We start from the raw sequence: 25564 nt of genomic DNA on the forward strand, positions 1-25564 counted from the left end.
CTGCGACCTCCCCGCATCTCTAGACCGGACCGGGTCGACCCTGTCCTTGAGCCAAGAGTGCACCTTGAGCCATCGATACCCGCTTTCCTAGCCATCAAACCCCGTGTGAGTCAGCCTTTTGTCCCGTTTATCTGTCGTCTGTTGGGGTTAATATAAGATTGTGTCTAAGTGCCCACCTTACTATGCTGTACCTCTCGTCCTTGTAATCTAACCTTCCGCCTTAATATAACCTCCTCCGGAGGTCTTGAGAACTGAACCCTGGGTGTCATGTCATTTGAATCCCAGCCGTGGTGTCCTTTTCCTTTATTGACCTAGCGCAGCGCGATTAGTCGACGTTCGGGTATAATCGGGTAACTTGTGCAGACGTGGTCATACCAAAACCGCTCGGTAAATAACATCCAAGCCACGTCTGTAACAATATATACATATATATTTGTATTAATCATTACATCATTATTATTATTATTATTATTAGAGTATTGCCTGCTAAATTGTATGTGATTAATTATTTGGAATTATACATGGTTACCTGGCTCTCTTTTGCTAAACTCTAAATTATTTTGGCATAAGTTGAGGGTACCTCTGCTAGTACAGTATATCGAAGATGTTTGTGGGGAGGAGGGGATGAAAAGATGTGCCTTATTTATGTATGTAATAAATGGATGGCTCCAAATTGTTTTTGAACGATGAATAAATCCTTCTGATGTAAAACACACAAATGTGTTTGATCATATAAGAAAGCATTGCTTTTGAATGTTCCTGTGACCAGGCCATCGATATGGAGCTGCGCAACATGGAGGTACAACAGGCAAACCATCACGTGGCTCTCATGACCACCTTTATGCCAGACTCGTTTCTGCATCATGGCAGCGATAACGATTGCATCCTGGTTACACTGCTAATTCCCAGGCTTGTGTGCAAGGTGCCCATTGAGGGTGGGGTTTATTTGTCCATTACGGCATACCTTTATTGATAACAGTTCGGATCATATGAAAGAGACTTGAGCTGTTTATCCTTTTGCATCACGCCATTTCCAGGCAGACCTTGTAGGCAAGCAAGCTGCGGAGAAGTTTGATTTGTCCGATAGCATGGAGAAAGTCTCGGTGATGCGCGGTGCTCAGGGTGAACACTTGAGCTTCTCGGCAGGACTTGTGTACTCGCTGAACCTGCTCCAGGCTATTCTGCATAAATATGAGACGTGAGTATTGGGGTGTGCTCTTGAAATGCGCAAATGCTACCTACCTTTTCATGTGTGTACTAAGGTTGCATGAATTTGAATGTAACTGACCTCCCCTCTCCGCCTCCCTTAAACTTCTTCCATCTGCATAGTCAATAACGGCTAATTTCACTCCCGGGGCCACTGAAATCACATAAATCCGCACAATAAGCCAATTGCCTTTTAGAAGGTGTGTATATATACTGCTATTTAAATAAGCTTGCTCTTCCTCTTGCATATGAATTCCCTCACAAGGAACTTCAACGTAGGAAGAGGCCATTAGGCCCATCAAGGCTGCACAGTGGTTGCCAACATACGGTTGTTTTTCCATGCAAAAGCAAATAGGGCAGCAGCACGTACCATTTGTAGTCTTTTGGACTCGCCGGGGTTCGAACCGCCGACTTATCAGACTTGGAGATAATGCGCTAACCATTACACCACCAAGTTTGGTTAAAGAATGTCGCTTTTTTCCCGTCACAACCAAGAGGACAATGAATGACACTCTTTGTTGTGAAGCTCACTTGTGCAGTATTTGCTCTTTCATTTGATTATGTCCTCTTCGGCATTGGCAATGAAACAAATTTGAACTTTCGTCATCCTACCAATACAGCACTTTTGAAATGACATAATCTGAGACAGATTGCTCGGAGCGCATGTGCAGAAACCCCTCGTCACGAAGTAAATCTGGGTGGCCTGGACATGTTTCATGACTAAAGAAAAATTAAAGAAACTGAAAATACTTGACAGCGTACCTGGGAGAAAGGGGTGTGCCTCTGCACAACAAAACAATTGGAGAACTTACCAATCAATTCGCCCAAAAAAGTTGAAATCTTGCCTCCATATTGTAAAAACTCCTGATGATGTGGGTCCATGAAAGGCAAAAGATTTGTAGATGTGTGTCTTCTAACTAAGCCTTCATGCTTAACACTGATGCGAAAGTTGTATCTGGAACTTGTCAATCCACAGGTTGAGTTTAAAATGATAACATGTTCTATTCATGTTTAAGAGGAGTTGGTGGCCATAGAGATGGGAGGGAGAGTTGTGTGGGTTGAGTGCCATTATAAATATATAAGATATATATATATATATATATATATATATATATATATATATATATATATATATATATATATATATATATATATATATATATATATATATATATATATATATATATTGCACCTATTGGTGAAAGAAGTTTGTGTGTGTGTGTGTATCAGAAATGAAAAAAACGAGATGTGTGTGTGTCTTTGGTTGGTATCTCCAAATGCGGGTTTCAGGAGGTGGAATGGAGCACTCCCAGGTCTCAAAGTATCCACGTTCGTGTGGTGTGGTGTGTTATAACCACGGACGCCGGTAGCTAAATGGATTGACAGGAAATGGTGCGAACCCAACTCCTATCATCCACGGATATTTCTTGTGTGTTCTATATTTCTGTAGGTCTGATTTGTATTCAGGAACAGAACGATTATGGTTAAACATTCTGAAATTGCCAATCATGTAAATGCTGAAAATTATTTTTAAAAGACAATTTGAATTACAGATTTCATGCAAGCAATGACAGGTTAAAAGTGCCCGGTGAGTTGAACTAAAAGTGTAAACGTATACAGCGCATGCGCAAATGGCCAAATTTAACATCCATACGTCATTTCGAAAGTCGCATATTGAATATACGTACATCTCATTGGAGCAAATTTACCATCACAATTATAGTGCAAGTACATCCTCGGCAAAACGAGGTTCTGAAAATGCCACGTTTGCACAAGGCGAAACGATTTGTTTGAGTAATTGTGATGAAGAGAGAACACAGCTCTGCAAATTGCTTTCACATAAATGGCCTCTGAAACTGCTCCTGTTGCCACATAGAAGGAAAGTCGTAAAAATAATTATTTTTTGAATCAGCCACGTTATTGTTGCAGCATTTAATCATGTTGATTATGATACTGTCCTTCCACCAGGGCACTGGGCCAGTGTGATGTGGAGGTGTACCGCAAGATCGGCAGTTTGCATGGAGAGATGAGTGTGCACGAACGATCGATAGACAACCTCATCGAACTGTTACGCAACGACCGGCTCGATGAGACGGTTAATGTGGAACCCTTGACTAAAGCCATCAAGTACTATCAGGTAAAGCTGGGATGGTGTATTACTCAGTAATTAAAATCATGATCTGTTTTTAAATCTTATTTTGGTTAAAAATAGGTTTCGTGTGTGTGTGTGTTTACGTGTGTGTGTACGTGTACACACATACAGGGAGTTTCAAAAAAAGTGGACTATTTGAACGTTTTATTGTAGAAACATTATAAAAGGTAGTAAGTTCAGTGATACATTGATGGAAAGCATACACCATGCCATTTCCAAATCACTCACTGTACTGCTTGTAATTAACATGGGGGTGGAGGGGCATGGGGAAGTAGGATCCATACCTAGATTGTTGTAACAATAGTATCTTCCAAGTGTTTCGTGCATTACTTAGATTGCCATATATCAGGGATCTGTCAGAGTTAGTTGGCTGAGGCAGCATATGGAATTTATAGACAGTATAGCTTGGAGAAGGTTGTTTGTGTAAAAACGTCTTGTTAGAGGGTGTGGCCAGGTGAAAACTTGCGGATACAGAAAGGCACAAGGAATGAAAGTGCTACGTGCTTTTATAGGACTAGGGCATGCCCGTACTATATATATAGGACGTGCCCGTAAGTGCGTGATGTTACCGTACAATGAATGTATCGTCCCGACGCCGCAGCTCGGATGGCGCTGCAGTTAATCGGGCCCCCAAATTCCTCATCGACGATAACTAAACAATATATTATATGAATCGCACCGTACATACCTCCTTCTAGATCTTGTTCTTGTCTTGATATACTCACTCAGGCTCACTCAGGCTGAGTCCTCCCAGCTCCTCCAAATGGCGCCCGCTAGCCGCTACGTAAGTCCGGAAGTGACGTCCTCATTTGACTGTCCGGAAGGTCGCATATCGCAGTTACGATGAATCGCAAATTAGTTTTAATTCGTTTTAAAACATAGTTTAACGCCAACATAGCGGCAACACAGTTTGCCAACGTGAAATAAATGAATACGCTCTCAAATGTGCCGTCCGAGGCAGAGTCTGTTCGCCACGTTCGGCACACGTGATAGCTCGCTGCTCTCTGATTGGTTGAATCGTTTTTTGGACATAGCTCGGTAACTACTTCTCCGATTAATATGAAACCTTGAAAAGGCACATCCTCGGGTCCCCAGCAATATACCTGGCAAGTTTAAAGTATATCGGACCCGTGGTTGTCGAGAAACAGCGGTCACAGACATACAAACATACAAACATACAAACATACAAACATACACACAGAGATTACTGGAATTATAGATAGATTGTCATGAACTGTTTGGCCGTTGTGTGCAAGCCATGGTGGTTAAATGTGCTGTGGGCATGGAAGAGGGGATATAATTATTATAGGGGCCACCCCATGAGGCAGGGAGGGTGGCCTGCAGGATGGCACCTCTCACGGGACCTGCCGGCAGGGAACACCTTAGTGGAGAACATTTCTATTCCAATGATGATGTCAAGGCAGCTGTGAAGCTTTGGTTAAGGGTGTAGTACTGGTGAACAGGTGATTTTTTTTTTTTTTTTTTTTTTTTTTTTAAGCTGAACAGTTTCCTTATAGTCTTATAAACACGAATCATGCTATTAGAGGTCATAGAAGTACTCCTAATTATTGAAAAATTCAAATTTCAATTCAATTCAATATAATATTTTGCATGAAATTTGTTATAACTTGGGAAATGCATCATTCTTTTGGGCTGAAATTTGGACAGGATATTCAGAATATCACTTCCTTTAAAATGATGAAGGCTTTTGTTTATAGGAGTAGCCATTGTGGATTTATTGAAGGACAACCAAGTTTTATCTGGTAATTGGCATAATTAGGTAATTAGTGAACATTTGACATAATTTCACAAAATCCTCTCATCAGGTAGTAGAGTAACACATGTATAATACATGTACAAAGTTTTGTGTGAAAATGATAGGTGACATAGAAGATAGAAGTAGAAATGTGTTCTTTGTTTTTCCTTGTTTTTTATTGACGGTCTAATTTATGCAAATTATATGCATGTAATATGACAAAGCAGCGTTGAAACTGGTCTGAGTTAAAGCCAAGATTATATCTTTCAAGAAAAACTGAAAATTAGATATTAACTTGACTTTGTTTTTGTGTAAAGGCCTCTCAAAGGTACCTATGTAGTTTTCTCAATTTTTCACCAGTACTACACCCTTAAGTCAGTAGAATGTATCGTTCTATCGTGACGGCATCACAAAACAACCTGAATTAAATGTGTGGACTGCAGTGGTGATTACGATGACAAATAAATATGCTCCATGGTAGAATAAAGATCGATAATATCTGTTTCTCTCATTTGAATATCTTTACCTGTTTTGGAGAAAAAGAGTTCGGAGACGTGTGTGTGTGTGCGTGTGTGTGCGTGTGTGTGTGTGTGTGTGTGTGTGTGTGTGTGTGTGTGTGTGTGTGTGTGTGTGTGTGTGTGTGTGTGTGTGTGTGTGTGTGTGTGTGTGTGTGTGTGTGTGTGTACGTGTGTGTACGTGTGTACGTGTGTGTGTGTGTGTACGTGTGTGTGTACACATACAGGGAGTTTCAAAAAAGTGGACTATTTGAACGTTTTATTGTATAAACATTATAAAAGGTAGTACGTTAATTGATGGAAAGCATATGCCATGCCATTTTGAAATCACTAATACTGCTTGTAATTGTCATTTTCAATGTGTGCTCTGACTGAAATTATGCACAACTCGTCTGCAAGTGGCTGGAATGGTAGCCTCACGGTAGTCCTCCACCTCCTGCTTCAGGGCAGCCAGGGTTTCGACGTTTGTTGGTGTAAACTTGACTTTTGCCAGCATCCCAAAAGAAAAAATCCAATGGATTCAAATCCGGGCTGTGGGGCGCCCACGCTGTGCTCAGGCTAATGACGCAATTTTCAAACAGCTGGTGGAGCAAGTCGATGGTTTTACCTGCAGTGTGCGGTGGGGCACCGTCCTGCATGAACCATGCAAGTCTGAGTTGGTTTGGAGACGGTAGCTGAGCGAGATCAGTGTAAGACTCGGTACCACTCGCCGTTGACCATTGACTGTTCACCATTGGCGTCATCGTACCAATATGGTCCCAGCATTACCCCCATTTGCCATTCAATGTACAGAAGCAAGTGGACTTGGGGCCCTTGAGAGACATCTCGGTCTCCTCCTCAGGAGGCTCAACACCCCCAGAAGATGTTGTTGTGATTGTTGATAGCCCCATTCAAATGGAAGTGTGCTTCATCAATGAACTACATGGAGATGATCCCATTTGGGTACCTTTCCATTCAGTCACTCAAGCAATCACACATTGTTACTCGTCTTCCCATGTCATTCATAGTTAGTTTATGCCTTACAGATTGTAGGGGTAGAGCTTGAGTTCAGGACTGAGAATGCACCACATAGATGAGGCTGAGATCGCCATTTCTTGGGAACGCCGACGGTGGGATTTGTTCGAACTTTTGATAGCAGAATCTCTCACAAGATCAATGTTCCCTTGGTCCTTGGTAACATTTGGTGTGCGGCCGTGCTTTCACGTGCTTGGAAGTGCTTCACAAACCACTGAATGCTACTATTGGAAGGTTCATTACGGGTGTGAACATTGTAATACTTGACAGTATCATCGGTGCATCTGCACGTATAATTTCATTCTCAAAGCACAAAGTCGCAATTTTTACTTTTTGTTCCACTGTGAACCCCATAGTTGACATAGGGTCCTACTGACGACTTGTTCGGAATGGCATATCACCACCACCATAACCTGCAAGAGAAAAGGGTATACCATTAGAAACGACAGGACATCAGGCTGCTCAAATAGTTCACTTTTTTTTTTTGAAACACCCTGTATATATATATATATATATATATAATGCTTCAACACACGCACAATTGATGTCTTGATGTTCTATTCTTGCAGCACCTGCACAGCATCCACCTTGCAGAGCAACCAGAGGACTGCACAGTTCAGCTTGCAGATCACATCAAGGTAATTGGATTGCAAAGGAAGGAATGCCCTCGCAACGATTTTCATACCTTGAGCTAATTTGTTACCTCCGCCACTGAAGGTAGCCAAAGGTTATGTATGTCTGTCTGTGAACAGGATATTTTTCTAATGCATTCATGTGGTCCCCCATAGATAACGCAAAGTGCCCTTGACTGCATGGCAGTTGAGGTCAGAAGGCTGAAGACATTCGTTCAGGTACAACACCATTTCACAAAGTACTTATTTTGCCACTAGGTCACCGACGTGTCTTATTTGATTGCTCCCTGTGCTGTACTCCTCATTTTTATTGCCTGCGCTTGACAGCCATCGCAGGAGACGAGCAGTTTTTGCGTCATGCTCAAAAACTTAGAGACGTCCATCAGTGACGTGTTTCATTTCTGCAAGAAAGTTCGCAGGCGCATGCCGGGCACGGATGCTCCGGGAATTCCGGCCGCCTTGGCCTTTGGACCTCAGGTTTGCCTCTGATCTCCGATGCTGTGGTTTCTTCACTTCAAATCTTTTTTCCTTCGGTGTAATGTTGGCTGAATAGCCAAATAATAAGGATATCCTGCATCCATTTAACTTGTATTTCCACATTACTGGAACATTACCCATAGGGTGATTTCGTCACCACTCCCCCTAATGTAATACACATGTGGCCAGTTACACTTTTACTGCAAATGTACTTACACATGAAGTTCTGACATCTCTTCAAACCACCTTGCCCGCCATCCACCGAAAGTCCTCACCCCCAACACCCCTTCCATAGCCTCAACCTTCTCCTTCCAAATCTGTCCCATCCTTACTTCCACTCCACCCTCCTCCCTCCACCCCCCCCCCCCCACTCTCCCCCTTCCACCCCCCCCCCCCCCCCCCCACTCTCCCAAACCCCAATTCTGTCCTCTCCCCCACCCAGAAGTCCTCAGCAAAGACCTTTATAATGACATGGGTTTTATGTTCCCTGGTCGATTGGTAATGTGCTCATTTAAGAGAAAATAGTCAGAAATAATAGCAAGGACCTGGGTAACCTCCATGGTAAAAGCCCTGCTTGAGAGAATGCCACATACAGTGCCTTCAGAAAGTATTCACACCCCTTGACTTTTTCACATTTTATTGTGGTACTGCCTGAATTTATAAAATATTAAATTGAGATTTTTTTTTTGTCACTGACATACACTACCCTATAATGTCAAAGTGGAATTTTTTTTACATTTTTTTTTGAAATTTATACAGAATAATTAAAAAACAAAAGCTGAAATGTCTCGAGTGAATAACTATTCAACCCCTTCGCTGTGACACTCCAAATTGAGTTCAGGTGCATCCAATATCCTTTGATCATCCTTGAGATGCCTCAACAACTTGATTGGAGCCCACCTGTGGCCAATTCAATTGATAGGACATGATTTAGAAAGCAACCTTTCTATATACAGTCCCACAGTTGACAGTGCATGTCAGAGCAGTTATAAAACAATTTCTGGAGTGTTGAAAGTTTCCAAGAGCACAGCGAGCTCCTTCATTTGGAAATGGATAGAAAATGGAACTACCGAAACTTTTCCTCAAGCTGGCCATCCGACCAAACCGGACAAGACAAGCTGGCAACCAGACAAGAAGGACCTTGGTCAGGGAGGTGACCAATAATCCAATGACCATGCTGCAGAACTAAAGAGTTCGTTGGCTGAGATGGGAGAACTTACCAGAAGGATAAAAGTCTCTGCAGCACTTCACAAATCTAGGCTTTATGGAGGAGTGCTCAGGCAGAAGCCACTCCTGAGAAAAAAGCACATGACCGCATGCTTGAAGTTTGCAAAAAGGCATGTGAAAGAATCAGAACATGAGACAAAAGTCTCTGTGGTCTGTTGAGATGAAAATTGAACTATTTGGCCTGAATGCAAAGCGCTACATCTGGCGGAAACCAAGCACAGCTCATCACCCATCTAACACCATCCCCACTGTGAAGCATGGTGATGGCAGCATCATGCTATGGGGATGCTTTTCAGTGGCAGGGACTGGAAGACTTGGAAGGTTAGAGAGAGAGGAATCAATGAATGGAGCCAAATACTGGCATATCCTTGGAGAACCTGCTTCAGAGTGCAAAAGACCTTACGCTGCAGCGAATATTTACATTCCAACAGGACAATGACCCCCAAGTATACAGCTAAAGCAACGCTGGAATGGCTTCAGAACAAAAACTTTAAACTCCTTGAGTGACCCAGCCAAAGTCAAGACTTGAATCCCATTGACAATCTGTGGAAAGACTTGAAGATTGCTGTTTACCGACGCTCCCCATCAAACCTTTACCGACGACAGTTTACCGACGACAAAGCTTGAGCAAATCTGGAAGAAAGAATGGGGGAAACTCCCCAAATCCAGCTATGCAAAGCTGATAGACATACCCAAGAAGACTCGAAGCTGTAATCGCTGCCAAAGGTGCTTCTACCAAGTATTGACTCAGAGGGTTGAATACTTATGTAAATTAGATATTTCTGTATTTCATTTTTAATTATTTTGTGAAAATTTCTAGAAACAAAATCCACTTTGACATTATGGGGTATTATGTGTCAATCAGTGACAAAAAATGTCTATTTAATACATTTTATATTGAAGCTTTAACACAACAAAATGGTCAAGGGGTATGTGGTCAAAATGGTCAAATGTTTTCCAGTTGGTGTTGATTTGCAATTCTTGCAAACTTTTGTATAATTTAATCGTTTTCTGTCCCACCGCGTGCGCGGCCTGGTTTCTCTCGGCTTCCCTACCCCCATAGGTGTTCTGTGAATTTAAGTTCTTTCCTTCGCTGTATTGCTTATTTCTTAGATTTTCTCTTCTCCCCCTAACTTCCCGAACATCGACCACTTGTCTAACGTTTTAAATCTCTTCAAAGTCTCTTCACGTCTCTTCTCGTCACGTCACGTCACGTCTCTTCAAAGCTGGCAGGTAGGTGGTCTTTCTGTCTTCTACCGACTCCTCTCAGGCCTTGCTCCCCCAGCTCTCTCTGTGCTCTGTCCCCCAAATATTCCTACAGGTCGCACAAGATCTGCCAGCCACCCTCTGATGGTTAAACTGCCGAAATCTCGGCTCTCTGCTCACCTTCACTCTTTCATTCCTCTTTTCTCCTGCCTCTGGAACAAACTCCCACACTCACTTCAATCACACTCCTCCCTCCAGGTCTTCAAAACAGCTGTTCACCACCATCTCTTATCTTCCCCCATCCAAAACCTTGATCTTTTCTACCCCCACTAATTCACCCCAGATCCACCTTGTTTGAAATTCCAACTTCTTTCCTGGAAGTCTTGGCAGTGTCCATATGTTTTATACCTCTCCCACCCCCCCCCCCCCCTTCCCATGCCTCCTCCCCAAAGCCCTCTCCCTCCCACAGTTCTCTCGATGTCTCCATGTCTCTCGGTCCCTGCTCTCAAATGTTGTGTTTGTGTCCTTCCCCCTCTCTCCCCATCTTGTCTACCGCTCCCGATGTTATTTGTCTTGTGTGTCTGTTTGTCTTTCTGTGTGATTAATGTTCGCTCTTTCACGAGCCTCGATCTTGTATACAAAAAAAAAAGAAAAAAAAGAAAAGCTGTCCATGCGCGCACGCTTTCGAAGTTAAGTAACTTTTCACAATTGTGTTTTTGTCGAAACTGTATTTTTCTTTCGGTGTGTGACTGTGTGTAACTATTGGTGTGTCTTTAATAGTATTCTTGGTGTTGGTTTTTCATACCTGTGTACAGAATCGTCGGTTAGTTCGTGTCGCATATTCTGAGGCTTAGTGTAGTACTAGTAGGCTACCGTGTCTGACCTTGGCTTGAGGCTTTGTTTCTGTCTCAGCGGTTCTTCGATTGCGCTCGCAATTACTTTCGGTCTCTATTTTTCACGTTTCACGTTCGGTCTCTGTCTCTGTTTTCATCTCAACTCAAAAAAAATATAAAAAATTCCCTTCTCTGTTCTTATCTGTTGTTCGTTCTTATTTGTTTGTTCGTTCTTCGACCTCGTTGTTCGTGATCACGTGTTCACGTCGTTAAAAAATGTTTAAACTGTCCCCTGAAGAACTGTATTCTGTCATATACTATAACACCTTTTTCTTCTTCTTCTATAAAAGGATGCTTTTGACTTGCTCACCAAATCTATTCATTCCAAAAAAAAATTCCATCTCTTACAGTTACAGTGCCTCTTTCATACATTCCCTAAACTCTCCAGAACTCCACCCATCCTTCAGCGTCCTCAAACGTATTTTTGACTCGAAGGTCTCAAGAAACTCATTTTGCAATAAATGTTCGTTTCCCATTAATCGAACATTTTTCAAAATCCAATCTCACCCCTCCCTTCCAAAACTTCCCCATCACCTCTTCCCTCAAAAACTTCCCCATCACCCCTCCCCTTCAAAACTTGCCCATCACCCCTCCCCTCCAAATCCACCCCCTTGCCCCTCCCCTCCAAATCTTCCCCATCACCCATCTCTTTCAAATATTCCCCCTTGCCCCTCCCCTCCAAATCTTCCCCATCACCCATCCCTTTCAAATCTTCCCCCTTGCCCTTCCCCTCCAAATCTTCCCCATCACCCCTTCCCTCCAAAACTTCCCCATCACCCCTCCCCTCCAAACTTCCCCATCACCCCTCCCCTCTAAATCTACCCCCTTGCCCCTCCCCTCCAAATCATCCCCATCACCCATCTCTTTCAAATCTTCCCCCTTGCCCCTCCCCTCCAAATCTTCCCCATCACCCATCCCTTTCAGATCTCCCCCCTTGCCCCTTCCCTCCTAAACTCCCCCCACACCCCTCCCCTCCGAGACTCTCCCTCACTCCTCCCCTCCTAGACTCCCCTCTCACTCCTCCTCCTCAAAGCATCCTCCCCGCTTCTTCCCCCTTCCAACTTTCACCTTCATCTCCCTCAACCTTCTGCCTCACTCTTCCCCCTCCTCAAATAACACCTCACTGCGCCTCACCCAATCACCATCAAACCTTTTGTCCGCCCCATTCTTCCCTTTCTCCAAGCTATTCTGAAATCTCTGACACACCTTCAACAGCTCTCCCTACCTCTTCCTCCTCTTCCACATCTAACCCTACCGCTCCCCCCCCCCCCCCCCCTTGTTCTGTATCCGATGCTCCCCCTTCCTCTTCTTTAACAGTATGGGCCTCAAACATCCGGGGCCTTCGCTCAAACTTGACTGATCTCTCCATACAGGTTGCTTCTGACAAACCCAGACGTGATCTGCTTAACATAAACTTTCCTCCTTCATGATGTCTCTGATTCCTTGGTATCTCTCCCAGGTTACTCCCTCCTCCGGTATGATAGACCTGAGCCTCGTCCTGGAGGGGGGGTTGCTATCTTTATAAAAAAACTCTCTTCCTCAATCGCCCTGCACTGCCCTCTCTCCACCTCACCCCCAGGAATACCTTTGGCTACGGCTTCCCCTTCGCTCCTACCTTTTGTTCATATGTGTGTTGTACCGTCCACCAAACAGTGATGACTCCATCTACATCTCGCTGTCTGATAATATGAACCAACTTCTATCTACCCATCCCAACTCTCTCTTCCTCATATGTGGTGATTTCATTTGTCACCATGCCAGTTGGCTGGGTGTGGATACCCCTCTCACCAGCCATGGCTCTTCAGCAAAGGACTTCTGTGACTCAGTGGGACTGACACAATGGCAATTTCCCGACCCGGATCTCAGTCAACGGAGCATCTTCCCTTCTGGACTTGGTTATGACTAACTTCCCTGAAAATGTCTGCTGCTCTTCTTCTGCTCCAATCGGCTCATCTGATCATGTGCTTGTTAAAGTGGACATCTCTCTGACCATTCTCAGAGAGCCTCCTCAGCGTCGACGAGTCTGGCATTTCACTCAGGCCAACTGGCACGGTCTTCAAGCAGCCATCAATCATCTGGACTGGTCTCCCATCTCTACCGCCTCTGACATCAACTCATCCTGGGAATTCTTCCAAAGTAAATTGCTCTCATGCACAGATTTATCCCATCTCGTCTTCAGTTGTCATACCCTTCCTCCCGTCCATGGTACACGGAATCTTGTGGTGAGGCTATTGCCCAGAAACAACTTGCTTTCGTCTCCTGGAAAGCAAATCCAACGGAAGGAAATCTCATTTCCTTTCACAAAGCCCGAAACAAGTGTGTGTCCACCCTCAGGAGAGCCAGGAAACAACATCTCTCCGTTCTCAGGAGATAACTTTTTTTTTTTTTTTTTTTTTTTTTGTATACAAGATCGAGGCTCGTGAAAGAGCGAACATTAATCACACAGAAAGACAAACCGACACATAAAACATATAACATCGGGAGCGGTAGACAAGATGGGGAGAGAGGGGGAAGGACACAAACACAACATTTGAGAGCAGGGACCGAGAGACATGGAGACATCGAGAGATCTGAGAGAGGGCGAGGGCTTTGGGGGGGGAGCATGGGAAGGGGGCGGTGGGAGAGGTATAAAACATATGGACACTGCCAAGACTTCCAGGAAAGAAGTTGGAATTTCAAACAAGGTGGATCTGGGGTGAATTAGCGGGGGTAGAAAAGATCAAGGTTTTGGATGGGGGAAGATAAGAGATGGTGGTGAACAGCTGTTTTAAAGACCTGGAGGGAGGAGTGGGATTCAAGGGAGTGTGGGAGTTTGTTCCAGAGGCGGGAGAAAAGAGGAATGAAGGAGTGAAGGTGAGCAGAGAGTCGAGATTTTGGCAGTTTAACCATCAGAGGCTTGCTGGCAGATCTTGTGCGACCTGTTGGAATATTTGGGGGACAGAGCACAGAGAGAGCTGGTGGAGCAAGGCCGGAGAGGAGTCGGTAGAAGACAGAAAGACCACCTACCTGCCTGCGGTGAGTGAGTGAAAGGCCCTCAGAGATAGCTTCATCGCGGGAGATTCCAATGATTCTGAAAGCTTTGGTTTCAACAGCGTGAAGCCGAGCTAGGTGTGAGGCAGGAGCACCAGCCCATAGGGGAGAACAGTATTCCATTGAGCTGCGGATGAAAGCCTTGTATGTGGTGAGGAGCTCAGGTGTGCCTAGGAAGGACTTCGCACGACGGAGGATGCCCAGTCGGCGACTGGCTTTGCAGGCCAGCTTGGAAATGTGGTTTTCCCAAGAAAGATCATGGCAGATAGTGAGACCCAAAAGCTTGAGCGACAGAACTTCTTGGAGAGGATTGTTGAGAAAGTAGATGGGAGGGTTGTCCAGTCGATCTTTTCGGAGAGACATAGTAAGAGTGTGAGATTTGTCAGGATTGAAAGACATGTTCCACTTGTTTGACCAGTCTGTGATTTTGTCCAGGTCTTCAGAGAGTGAGGAGGCTGCAGACTGCCGATCTGAGGGAAGAGGAATGGAGCGGCAGAGAGTGGAGTCATCAGCAAAGAGATAGAGAGGATTTTCCAGAGAGTCTGAGAGATCATTGATAAAGACCAGAAAAAGCACAGGGCCCAGCACACTGCCTTGGGGAACTCCAGCCTGAACAGGAAGGGGAGATGAGAGAAATCCATTCAGGGCCACACGTTGACTACGACCAGAGAGGAAGTCCGCAAGCCATGCATGGAGATTTCCATGGATACCATAGGAGTAGAGTTTGGTGAGCAGAGCTGGGTGCCAGACCGTATCGAAGGCACGTGATATGTCGAGGGAGACAGCTCTAATTTCCTGTTTGGCATTGAGGACCTCCATCCATTGTTGAGACAGGAGAAGCAGCATGTCCAGAGTAGAGTGACCTGGTCTGAATCCAAATTGATGATCAGAGATCAAGCCATTGGAGAAGAGGAAAGATTTCATATCCGAAGCAATGATGGATTCCATGACTTTGCTGATAATTGGGAGCAGGCTGATTGGTCTGTAGTTAAAAGGATCTGTTTTTGCACCTTTTTTGTGTAAAGCGGTAATGTTTGCTGATTTCCAGGATGCTGGCAGATGACCTTGAGCAAAAGATAGGGTGAAAAGAACAGAGAGAGGGTGAGATAGAGTGGCAGAGCAGGATTTTAGGACCCGTGGGCTGATGCCGTCTGGTCCAGTTGCAGAATCAGATTCGAGGTTAGACAAAAACTCCTCCACCTTGTCAGGAGAGAAGGACACAGAGTCCAGGAGCAGTTGGGTTCGACTGGGAAGGGTGGGAACAGAGAGAGATGGGTTTGGGACAAAAGATTTTGAGGCAAACACAGAGTTGAGGCATTCGGCTTTGTCACGTGCGATGTCAACTGTGTGGCCATTTGAGGTAAGGGAGGGGATGGAGGGGGAACAAACACCAGAAACGGATTTGACCAGACGCCACCAGGATTTGGAGGAAGGAGACAGGTTTGAGAGTTCGTTCTTGAGTGAGGAGAGATAGTGCTTCCTGGCACTCCTGAGGGTAGACACACACTTGTTCCGAGCTTGGTGGAAGGAACTGAGATTGCCTTCAGTTGGATTAGCCTTCCAAGAGGCAAAGGCAAGTTGTTTCAGGGCAACTGCCTCACCACAAGATTCGGTGTACCATGGACGGGAGGAAGGGTAAGACAACTGAAGACGAGATGGGATAAATCTGTGCATGAGAGAGATCAGTTTGCTTTGGAAGAATTCCCAGGAAGAATTGATGTCAGAGGCAGTGGAGATGGGAGACCAATCCAGACGATGGATGGCTGCTTGAAGCCCGTCCCAGTCGGCCTGAGTGAAATGCCAGACTCTTCGACGCTGAGGAGGCTCTCTGAGAATGGCCAGAGAGATGTCCACTTTGACAAGCACATGATCAGAAGAACCGATTGGAGCAGAATAAGAGCAGCAGACATTAGCAGGGAAGTTTGTCATAACCAAGTCTAGAAGAGAAGAAACTCCATTGGCTGAGATCCGGGTCGGGAAATTGACAGATTGTGTCAATCCCAGTGAGTCACAGAAGTCCTTTGCTGAGGTGCCATGACTGGTGAGAGAGGAACCCACACCCAACCAGGTGGCATGATGAGAGTTGAAGTCACCACATATGAGGAAGAGAGAGTTGGGATGAGTGGATAGAAGTTGGTCCATGTTGTCAGAGAGTGAAATGTAAATTGAGTCATCACTGTTTGGGGGACGGAACAGAACACATATGAACAAAAGGTGGGAGCGGAGAGGAAGCCGTAGCCAGAGGTACTCCTAGGGGTGAGGAGAAGAGAGGGCAGTGCAAGGAGAATGAGGAAGAGAGTTTTTGATAAAGATAGCCACCCCACCACCAGGACGAGGCTCAGGTCTATCATACCGGAAGAGGGAGTAACCAGGAAGAGATATTGAGGAATCAGAGACATGTTGAAGGAGGAAAGTCTCTGTTAAGCAGATCAAGTCTGGATTGTCAAAAGCAACCTGTATGGAGAGATCAGTCAGGTTTGAGCGAAGGCCCCGGATGTTTGAGGTCCATACCGTTAAAGAAGAGAGAGGGGGAGCATCGGGTACAGGACAGGGGAGGGGAGGATTAGGGTAAGATGAAGGATGAGAGGGGGAGGTAGGGAGAGCAGTTGATAGTGTGTCAGAGATTACAGAAGAGTTCCAAGAAAAGGAAGGATGAGGAGGATGAAAGGTTTGGTGGTGAAGGGATGAGGCAGAGTGAGGGGTTGTTTGAGGGGGGGCATGGGACAGTAGAAGGTTGGGGGGGGGGGTGGAGGCATGAGATAGAAGGGAGACGAGGTGGGGAGGAGGCAACTTTGAGGAGGGGGGAGGAGGGAGAATTTGAGAGGAATGGTATGGGGGGAGATTTGAATGGGAGGAGTTGGGGGGTAGTTTTGAAGGGGAGGAGTGAGGCGGGAGTTTAGGAGGGGAGGGGCAAGGGGGGAGTTTAGGAGGGGGGGGCAAGGGGGGAGTCTAGTAGTGGAGGGGCAAGGGGGGAGTTTAGGAGTGTAGGGGCAAGGGGGGGGATTTGGAGGGGAGGGGCAAGGGGGGACTTTAGGAGGGGAAGGGCAGGGGGGGAGTTCAGGAGTGGAGGGGCAAGGGGGGAGTTTAAGAGTGGAGGGGAAAGGGGGGAGTTTAGGAGTGTAGGCGCAAGGGGGGGGATTTGGAGGGGAGGGGCAAGAGGGGAGTTTAGAAAGTGGATGATTAATGAAAGACGAACATTGATAACAAATTGGGTTTGTTGTGATTTTCAAGTTAGCAATCCGATTCAGAACGATGGAGGAGGGATGGAATGAATGTGAATTTAGACCATGTAGTGAGGGAGACGTATAAGATATTGAATTTCTTTTTTTTGACGTGGAATGAGTTGGAGAGGAAATTGAGAAAAGCCTTTTAAATAGGAAGAAAAACAGCGTGTTGTAATATACCACTGAATAAACCACTGAAGGGGAAAGGTTAAACATATTTAAAATAATATTTAAACAGAACCGTGAACAATCTTATATGCACAAAATACCAACGGGGGAGGGCCGAGAGGGACCACCACGAGTCACGTGAACAGGGCAAAAGGTGGATGGCAAGGAGATAATGGGGGTGGAAATTTCCATGAACTCTCATATCTGTCTCCCTCTTCCAAATCCTGGTGGCGTCTGGTCAAATCTGTTTCTGGTGTTTGTTCCCCCTCCATCCCCTCCCTCACCTCAAACGGCCACACGGCTGACTCCGCACGTGAAAAAGCTGAATGCCTCAACTCTGTGTTTGCCTCTAAAGCTTGTGTCCCAAACCCATCCCTCTCTGTACCCACCGTACCCAGTCGTACCCAGCTGCTCCTGGACTCTGTGTCCTTTCCTCCTGACAAGGTGGAAAAGTTTCTGTCAACCCTCGACTCTGATTCTGCAACTGGACCTGACGGCATCAGCCCATGGGTCCTAAAATCCTGTTCTTCTGCTCTTTCACTCCCTCTCTCTGTTCTCTTCACCCTCTCTTTTGCTCAAGGTCATCTGCCATCTGCTTGGAAATCTGCCAACATCACCGCTTTGCACAAAAAAGGTGCAAAAACATCCCAGCAACTACAGACCAATCAGCCTTCTCCCAATTATCAGCAAAGTCATGGAATCCATCATTGCTTCAGATATGAAATCTTTCCTCTTTTCCAATGGCTTGATCTCTGGTCATCAATTTGGTTTCAGACCTGGTCACTCTACTCTGGACATGCTGCTTCTGCTTTCTCAACAATGGATGGAGGTCCTCAATGCCAAACAGGAAATTAGAGCCGTCTCCCTTGACATATCACGTGCCTTCGATACGGTCTGGCACCCCGCTCTGCTCACCAAACTCTCCTCTTTTGGTATCCATGGAAATCTCCACGCATGGCTGGCAGACCCCCTCTCTAGTCGTAGTCAACGTGTGGCCCTGAATGGGTTTCTCTCATCTCCTCTTCCTGTTCAGGCTGGAGTTCCCCAAGGCAGTGTTCTGGGCCCTGTGCTTTTTCTGGTCTTCATCAATGATCTCTTTGACTCTCTTGAAAATCCTCTCTACCTCTTTGCTGATGACTCTACTCTCTGTCGCTCCATTCTTCATCCTTCAGATCGGCGGTCTGTAGCCTCCTCACTCTCTGCAGACCTGGACAAAATCACAGACTGGGCAAACAAGTGGAACATGTCTTTCAATCCCGACAAATCTCACACTCTTACGATGTCTCTCCGAAAAGACCGACTGGACAACCCTCCCATCCACTTTCTGAATAATCCTTTCCAAGAAGTTCTGTCACTCGAGCTTTTGGGTCTCACTATCTGCCATGATCTTTCCTGGGAAACCCACATTTCAAATCTGGCCTCCAAAGCCAGTCGCCGACTGGGCATCCTCCGTTGTGCGAAGTCCTTCCTTGGCACACCTGAGCTCCTCACCACATACAAGGCTTTCATACGCAGCTCAATGGAATACTGCTCTCCCCTCTGGGCTGGTGCGCCTGCCTCACACCTAGCTCATCTTCACGCTGTTGAAACCAAAGCATTCAGAATCATTGGAATCTCCCGCGATGAAGCTAACTCCAAGGGCCTCTCACTCACTCACTCACTCACCGCAGGCAGGTTGGTGGTCTTTCCGTCTTCTACAGACTCCTCTCTGGCCTTGCCCCCCCAGCTCTCTCTGGGCTCTGTCCAGCAAATATTCTTACAGGTCGCACAAGATCTGCCTGCAACCCTCTTATGGTTAAACTGCCAAAATCAAGACTATCTGCTCACCTTCACTCCTTCATTCCTCTTTTCTCCCGCCTCTGGAACAAACTCCCTCACTCTCTTCAATCCCACTCCACCGTCCAGGTCTTTAAAATATCTGTTCACCACCATCTCTTATCTTCCCCCATCCAAAACCTTGATCTTTTCTACCCCTGCTAATTTCACCCCAATTCCACTTTTTTGAAATACCAACACCTGTCCTGGAAGTCCTTGGTGTCCTTGGTGTCCTTGTGTTTTATACTTCTCCCACCCCCCCCCCCCCCCTTCCCACGCCTCCTCCCCCCAAGCCCTCTACTTCCCACACAACTCCCTGCTCTTAAATGTTGTGTGCTCTCAAGTGTTTGCGTGCTTCCCCTTCTCTTGTCTTCCGCTCCCTCTTTTTATATATTTTGTTTGTCTGGTTGATTTGTTTGTGAAGTAAATGTCAGATCTTTCACGAGCCTCGATGCAGTATACAAAAAAAGAAAGAAAGAAAAGAAAAAAAAAAGTGTGAATACTTTCTGAAGACAGTGTAATTATTTGGGCGGTGTATGGACAACAGCCTGCTGCCTCGATCGCTGAGGCTTGTCTTCACAAGGCCTGTGACGCCATCAACTCAAAATCCTTTTAACTGTCGCTTTGGTCATTTTGCACTGAAGGGCATGGCGATTGTGAATATGACAGCTGAGAATATATGGTTGACTTCACAGAAGTAAGCAGCAACATGGCAGCAGTAGCATTTAAATTATGGTTGGAGTCAAGTGAACTTATCAAACCAAAGAGTGGAAATTAAATGCACATATGGATGCACGCTTGGCTCCTTTTATTATCATAGATTATAAATGATGTGCTACATTCCCATTGTACACACAACTTTTGTTTTTCAATCCTTGATCACTGTAACCCTACTGCCATTATTCAATTTTGACAGTAGCATCACATTAATCATGGATTCAACCCCTCCTGGTGGCTGTACATAGGAAGTTCACGTCTACAAACTAAATTTTTATTGAGCCGTATCAGAGTTTCTTCCATTATATGACCTTCACAGCAGTTTTGTCTTAACCACAGTTTTATTTCTTGCTCTGTTGCAGTTGGTAAGCCAAAAAGGCAGGAGGATTTTTTCATAGGATATTCCAAAAAGAGCGGATTCCTTGCATTTGCAGGTAATTGACATGCTGCAAGATTGCAGGCGGCACCTGAGCTGGGTGGTGGCCTCTCTGCAAGAGGTAGCAGCCGTCGCAGCACAGATGTTGGCAACATTGCCAGAAAATGAGGGTATGAACCCCAGTCGCTTGGACGATCTTATGACCAAGGCCACAGAACAGGTGGGAAAAGCTGAAATGTATGCTGTGCTGTGCCTTCATTCATTTTTTAACGTCTTAAATGTCAAATGTCATGAAGGCCTGAAGGGTTTTAAAGGGAATATCAGGAATGAGGCCTTTGATTGAGATGGGCTTGTTTTGTGAGCACGTTCCGATGACGAAGGTTCCAGATTCCATAATCGAACACATCACTACTTTGCTGCGTGTGTTCCTTTCTTGAAATATTTCCTGCGCAGATTTACGCGATTCAGAACATGCAGCCATATGACTGCCTCAACCAGTCCTGCAACGTGGTGATATCCACCATGAATAAGCTTGTAACCGCCATGCAGGAGGGAGAGTTTGATGCAGAAAAGCCCCAACGGAAGGTAAGTCATTCGTTATTCCGAGGCTTTAAACATTTGATAGTCTACTTACTGGCTACACGAAATGGCTAATCGGAGCCTTTTTGGTGTGCGTTTGTTGTACAGGTTATGCCACCTGTGGAGATCCGTGCCGCAGCACTAAAGGCCGAGATCACAGACGCCGAAGGTCTTGGCTTAAAACTAGAGGACCGCGAGACTGTAATCAAGGAGTTGAAAAGGTCACTTAAGATAAAGGTAGGCGGAATTAAAATGTATCCTCATAACCTGCTAAGTATGGATGTACTTTAAACGGGAAGCTGGTTTATCTCCGATGGAAGGTTTAATTTCCTTGTGTCTTCCACCCCTGTATTCCTCTATCCCCCTCACCTCCAATTGCAAACACATGCTTACCTTGAGAGTGACACCTGACTTGGTTGTCCTCCCCATAGGGTGAGGAACTGAGTGAAGCATCCGTCCGGCTCAGCTTGTTGGAGAAGAAAGTGGACAGTGCCGCACGTGATGCTGACGAGCGTGTGGAAAAGATCCAGTCGCAGCTCGACAAAATATCAACCCAGCTGAAGAATAAGGAGAGGTGCTTGCAATTCCTACAATGTGCTTCATTTAATTTTGTTCGTATTTTCAAATTCCATTTACAAGTGTGTGTTTTCAAAAATGGGTATCGGCTTAATTTTGTTGCTCGTGTTGGCAATGCCATCGTTTTAGGCGGGTCAATATACAGTTTGACCCCAAAAAAATTGCTGCAAAAGGTTTTTCAACGGTTTTTCGTACTATTGGACATCAGGAATAACATATTAAAAATCTAATAAAATTGAACCACCGGAAAGCTGTTATTTTCAAGATGGTGTCCAAGATGGCCTCCAATACCCTAAAATGGCTATAAGTCATTTATTATTCAGCCTAGTGTTGTAATTTTGGTGTCTACCCCGAGTACCATTGAGTAATCAGGTAATGATTCATTGTCAATCTTGCTCTTCCTCTATAGACTGGTTATATGGATTGTCACATGTTTCAAGTTGGCACGGTCCACAAACTCTATGACAAGGTAGTCCGTATCCTCTACAGCTACAACGGGGTGTTCTACAGACAGTTGAGCAGTTGCAATGTATCATCTCATGAGATTATCAGGGGCAGCGTTCATTTCTAACATTATTTGAACCAACTGATTGTCCTCCAGTTTCCAACCCCAGTTCATGACATCCATGTCACCTTCCCTCCCAATCCAGACCATGATCTGGTAGTAAGTTCTGAGGCGGTGAAATTTGGTTGAGGATGCAGTAGGGGGGAGACGTTCAGGTGTCACAAACGATTTTGCAGACGCTATTCATAACGAACATGTTGTAGCGCAATGATGCAAGCGAATCTATGCAATTGCCACCAAACATGACAGCCATCGCTTTGCTGCCGAGGTCCTCTATCACATCCCTTGGTTGACTTGGGAGAACGAATGTATTTGCGCAAGATTGTATAATGGAATCGCCTTTCATAAGCTTTTGGAAGGCTGACTTCTTACCAATACCAAAAATTCTGGAGGTTGTATCACCTTCACTTAGACCAGTGAAGGCGTGAATGAAGAGTAACTGTGAACACAGGTCCTTACCTAGGATTGCTTGTAGTCGGTTGATGTTATATACTTTGGTAGCCTTAGATGTGTTGTCTGAACGGAAATATAGTTCCTTGTTATCTGTGTGCCATGGTATAGGAGCAAAACTAATAGGTCAGTATCTTCCCCAATCAAAGTGGTAGATTGGTGACACGAGGTTTTGACTGCAGCTTTAACAATATCAACGTCTGCATCCCCACGTGCATTGATCACATTGCAGTCCCTTTTCCTCAGTTCATCACTTATGAGATTGATTAGTCCTTGCTTGTTGCTATCTCTTGACAAAAAATCATCCTTTTTGCCTTAAAACTCTGTCTCTGGAGTGAATTTGAAAACTGGATGGATATTCTGCTCACACCGTTGGTGTGTATTGTCCTTAATGGACGGACCTCCACCATACCCATCAAAGACCACGGTTGCCGAAGCATAATGGCGAATGGTGAAGCCTGCATATGCCTGCGTTATTGCACCATAACTGTCTCCTGTCTTCCACAGTAAACGATGCAGCAAGGAGCCTCCGTCAAGGACATAATGTTCAGTTTTTGGAGCAGAATCTGCGATGGCTTCACTTGACACCTTTGCTCGAATGATCAATGATAGCATGAGCTAATTGAGGCTTATCAGCCTTTCGGAAAACGTTTCTGGCCTCAAAAAGGACAGGAGGGAATGGGCTGAGCTCATAACTCATAACGTCTTGCAATGAAAGGTCTCCTGTTTTGTACACTACCAGAAACCGTTGGAACAACAGGGCAGGGTCAATGGTCTGTTAAGGAGCAACCTTGACGGTAGACATATCTCCGAGGGTTTTGGCTTTGTCTTTCCGTTTGAAAGAGAATGTGAAAGCAGGCTGCCCAATCATTTTTTCATTGATTTTCCTTCCAACTGACTCACATTCATGTACATTCACATCTGCTGTAGCCACTACACCATTAACAACATTTCTCAAGAAAGAGTCTAGAGAAAAAGGTGTGCAGGCATTTCGTTTTGAACTAATCTTTGACAGGTCAGACGAATCTCTCTTGATCCCGTTTCAGTCTATTCTTTATGCTGCTTACTTGTTGTGTAGGAGAGGTTGTTGAATTCTTGCATGGCATTGTTGTACTCGGATGTTATGGGTGTAGACATTGTCCACAATGATCGCTGTTCTTAATTCATCCCGCTTCCGCGTGTCAAACCTCCAGTACTTTTCTCTCATTGTCACGATATCATGAAGACCTTACCTTCTGCGATTATAAATAGAGTTTTCATATCGTTCCTTCAGTTGGTTTTTGAGATACTGATTGCCATATGGAACTGAATCTTTACCAGTCAGAAACTCTTTCATTTTATCTCTAAGGTCTCAAATAGTCAGTTGTTCTTCATCATTGATCTCAAGGTAGGAGCACATTTTGAAGAATGCTTGCTCCTGGTCTTGATCCTTTGGTCGTCCGGATTTTTTACGCTTTGCTTCATGACCACTCCAAAACTGCAGGGGTACGTCAACCCCAGACTGGAAATTTCCACTACATGAATGGTGATACAAACAGTCTGCAGCATGTAGATCACCACCATAGTATTCAATGTGACCTTTCATGGTGAAAGACCAATTGTCACAACGATCATCACAACATTCCAATATTGTCTTTGCCGAAGGAATCAGTCTTTATCCCGGTGTGTACCCCGGTTTAGAATAGGTACACCGTATCCCTGCTTGTCGTAAGAGGCGACTAAAAGGGTTGGCGTCAGGAAGGGCATCCGGCCAGAAAAACATTGCCTCAAAAAGAGAACCATGACAATTACAACTACATATGGGCAGGGTACAGCCCGAAGTACCCCGTGGGGGACCCCGCTCCCTCTTGTCAAAACTCAAGGTGGGGAACCCGATCGAAGCAAGGGTGGAAATCACTCCATTTATGACGACGAAACGTCTGATGCCCGAAGTGGAGATCGGTTTCTGAGGTTTGGGACATGGAATGTAGGGACAATATGGTCTTAATGGGATTCTTGACCCCTAAAACCCAGGGGTGGACACCAAAATTACAACTCTAGGGTGAATTATAAATGACGTAGCCATTTTAGGGTATTGGCGGCCATCTTGCACGCCATCTTGAAAATAACAGCTTTCCGGTGGTCCGATTTTATTAGATTTTTAATGTTATTCCTGATGTCAAATAGTACCAAAAACCGTTGAAAAACCTTTTGTAGCAATTTTTTTTGGGGTTAGGGTGGTTTTTTTCTCATAAATTGACCCGTCTATTTAGCCCATTTAGAGAAAATGCTTCGCTTCCACAGGGAGTTTGAGGAAACGATGGACGCTCTTCAGGCGGACATCGACCAGCTGGAGTCGGAGAAAGCCGAGCTGAAACAGCGGCTCAGCAACATGCCTCGGCGCTCTGTCGATTATCGTGGGGCACAGGTTTCTAGCACTATAACAGGTGTGCACACTTGTTAAAAGGGGTGGGAGGGGGGGGGGGGGGGGGAGGGGTGGAGTGATGATGAGACACATTCAAATGGCCTTTTGTACTTCCTTCCCTATGCAGACCAAATTTGGTGTTTATCCTATACTATACTGTGTACAGCATTCGAGTAGCAGCCTCCATTTATTTTAGACATTATAAGCAAAGGGCTGTCCATGTAAGTGCACAGAAGCAACTTTTATTGCATTTTTGGCAAGGCGTGCAAAATGCATAATCTCCACCGATTACTAATTTTTGTGGTCGTGAATGTTTCTTTTTGGGGTTTTTTGTATACACGGTCAAGGCTCGTGGAAGAGCTAGAGCAGAATGGAATGGAACAAAATGGAAAGGGGGGAAACAACACAGCAGAATAGAAGTGAGAATGAGATCAAGGGAAGGGGAATATGAAGTGAATAAAACACAGAAAGAAGAGGAAGAAAAAGGGGCAAGCCAACTAACAACGAACGAAAAGAGAGGATGAGTAGGAAAAAATAACAATAACCTGGAAAAAGGGAATACAAAAAAACAACTTGTGAATG

General features: G+C 45.1%; 1 protein-coding gene across 4 annotated transcripts in view; it reads left to right on the forward strand.

Annotated features, from left to right (window-relative positions):
• The window catches only part of DCTN1 (dynactin subunit 1), a 100408-nt gene that overhangs the window by 65184 nt on the left and 9660 nt on the right, over positions 1-25564 (forward strand). For all 4 annotated transcript variants that reach the window (XM_068106396.2, XM_068106397.2, XM_068106399.2 and 1 more), the window contains 11 exons: positions 770-922; positions 1038-1198; positions 3175-3343; positions 7213-7281; positions 7432-7494; positions 7603-7752; positions 20467-20628; positions 20862-20993; positions 21096-21224; positions 21419-21561; positions 24862-25004. In XM_068106396.2, the coding sequence (XP_067962497.2) occupies positions 770-922; positions 1038-1198; positions 3175-3343; positions 7213-7281; positions 7432-7494; positions 7603-7752; positions 20467-20628; positions 20862-20993; positions 21096-21224; positions 21419-21561; positions 24862-25004 (1474 nt within the window). The remainder of the gene's footprint in view (positions 1-769; positions 923-1037; positions 1199-3174; positions 3344-7212; positions 7282-7431; positions 7495-7602; positions 7753-20466; positions 20629-20861; positions 20994-21095; positions 21225-21418; positions 21562-24861; positions 25005-25564) is intronic.

This window comes from Myxine glutinosa, chromosome 2 (genome assembly GCF_964187855.1).
Source record: "Myxine glutinosa chromosome 2, kmMyxGlut1.1, whole genome shotgun sequence".
Taxonomy (NCBI): Eukaryota; Metazoa; Chordata; class Myxini; order Myxiniformes; family Myxinidae; genus Myxine; species Myxine glutinosa.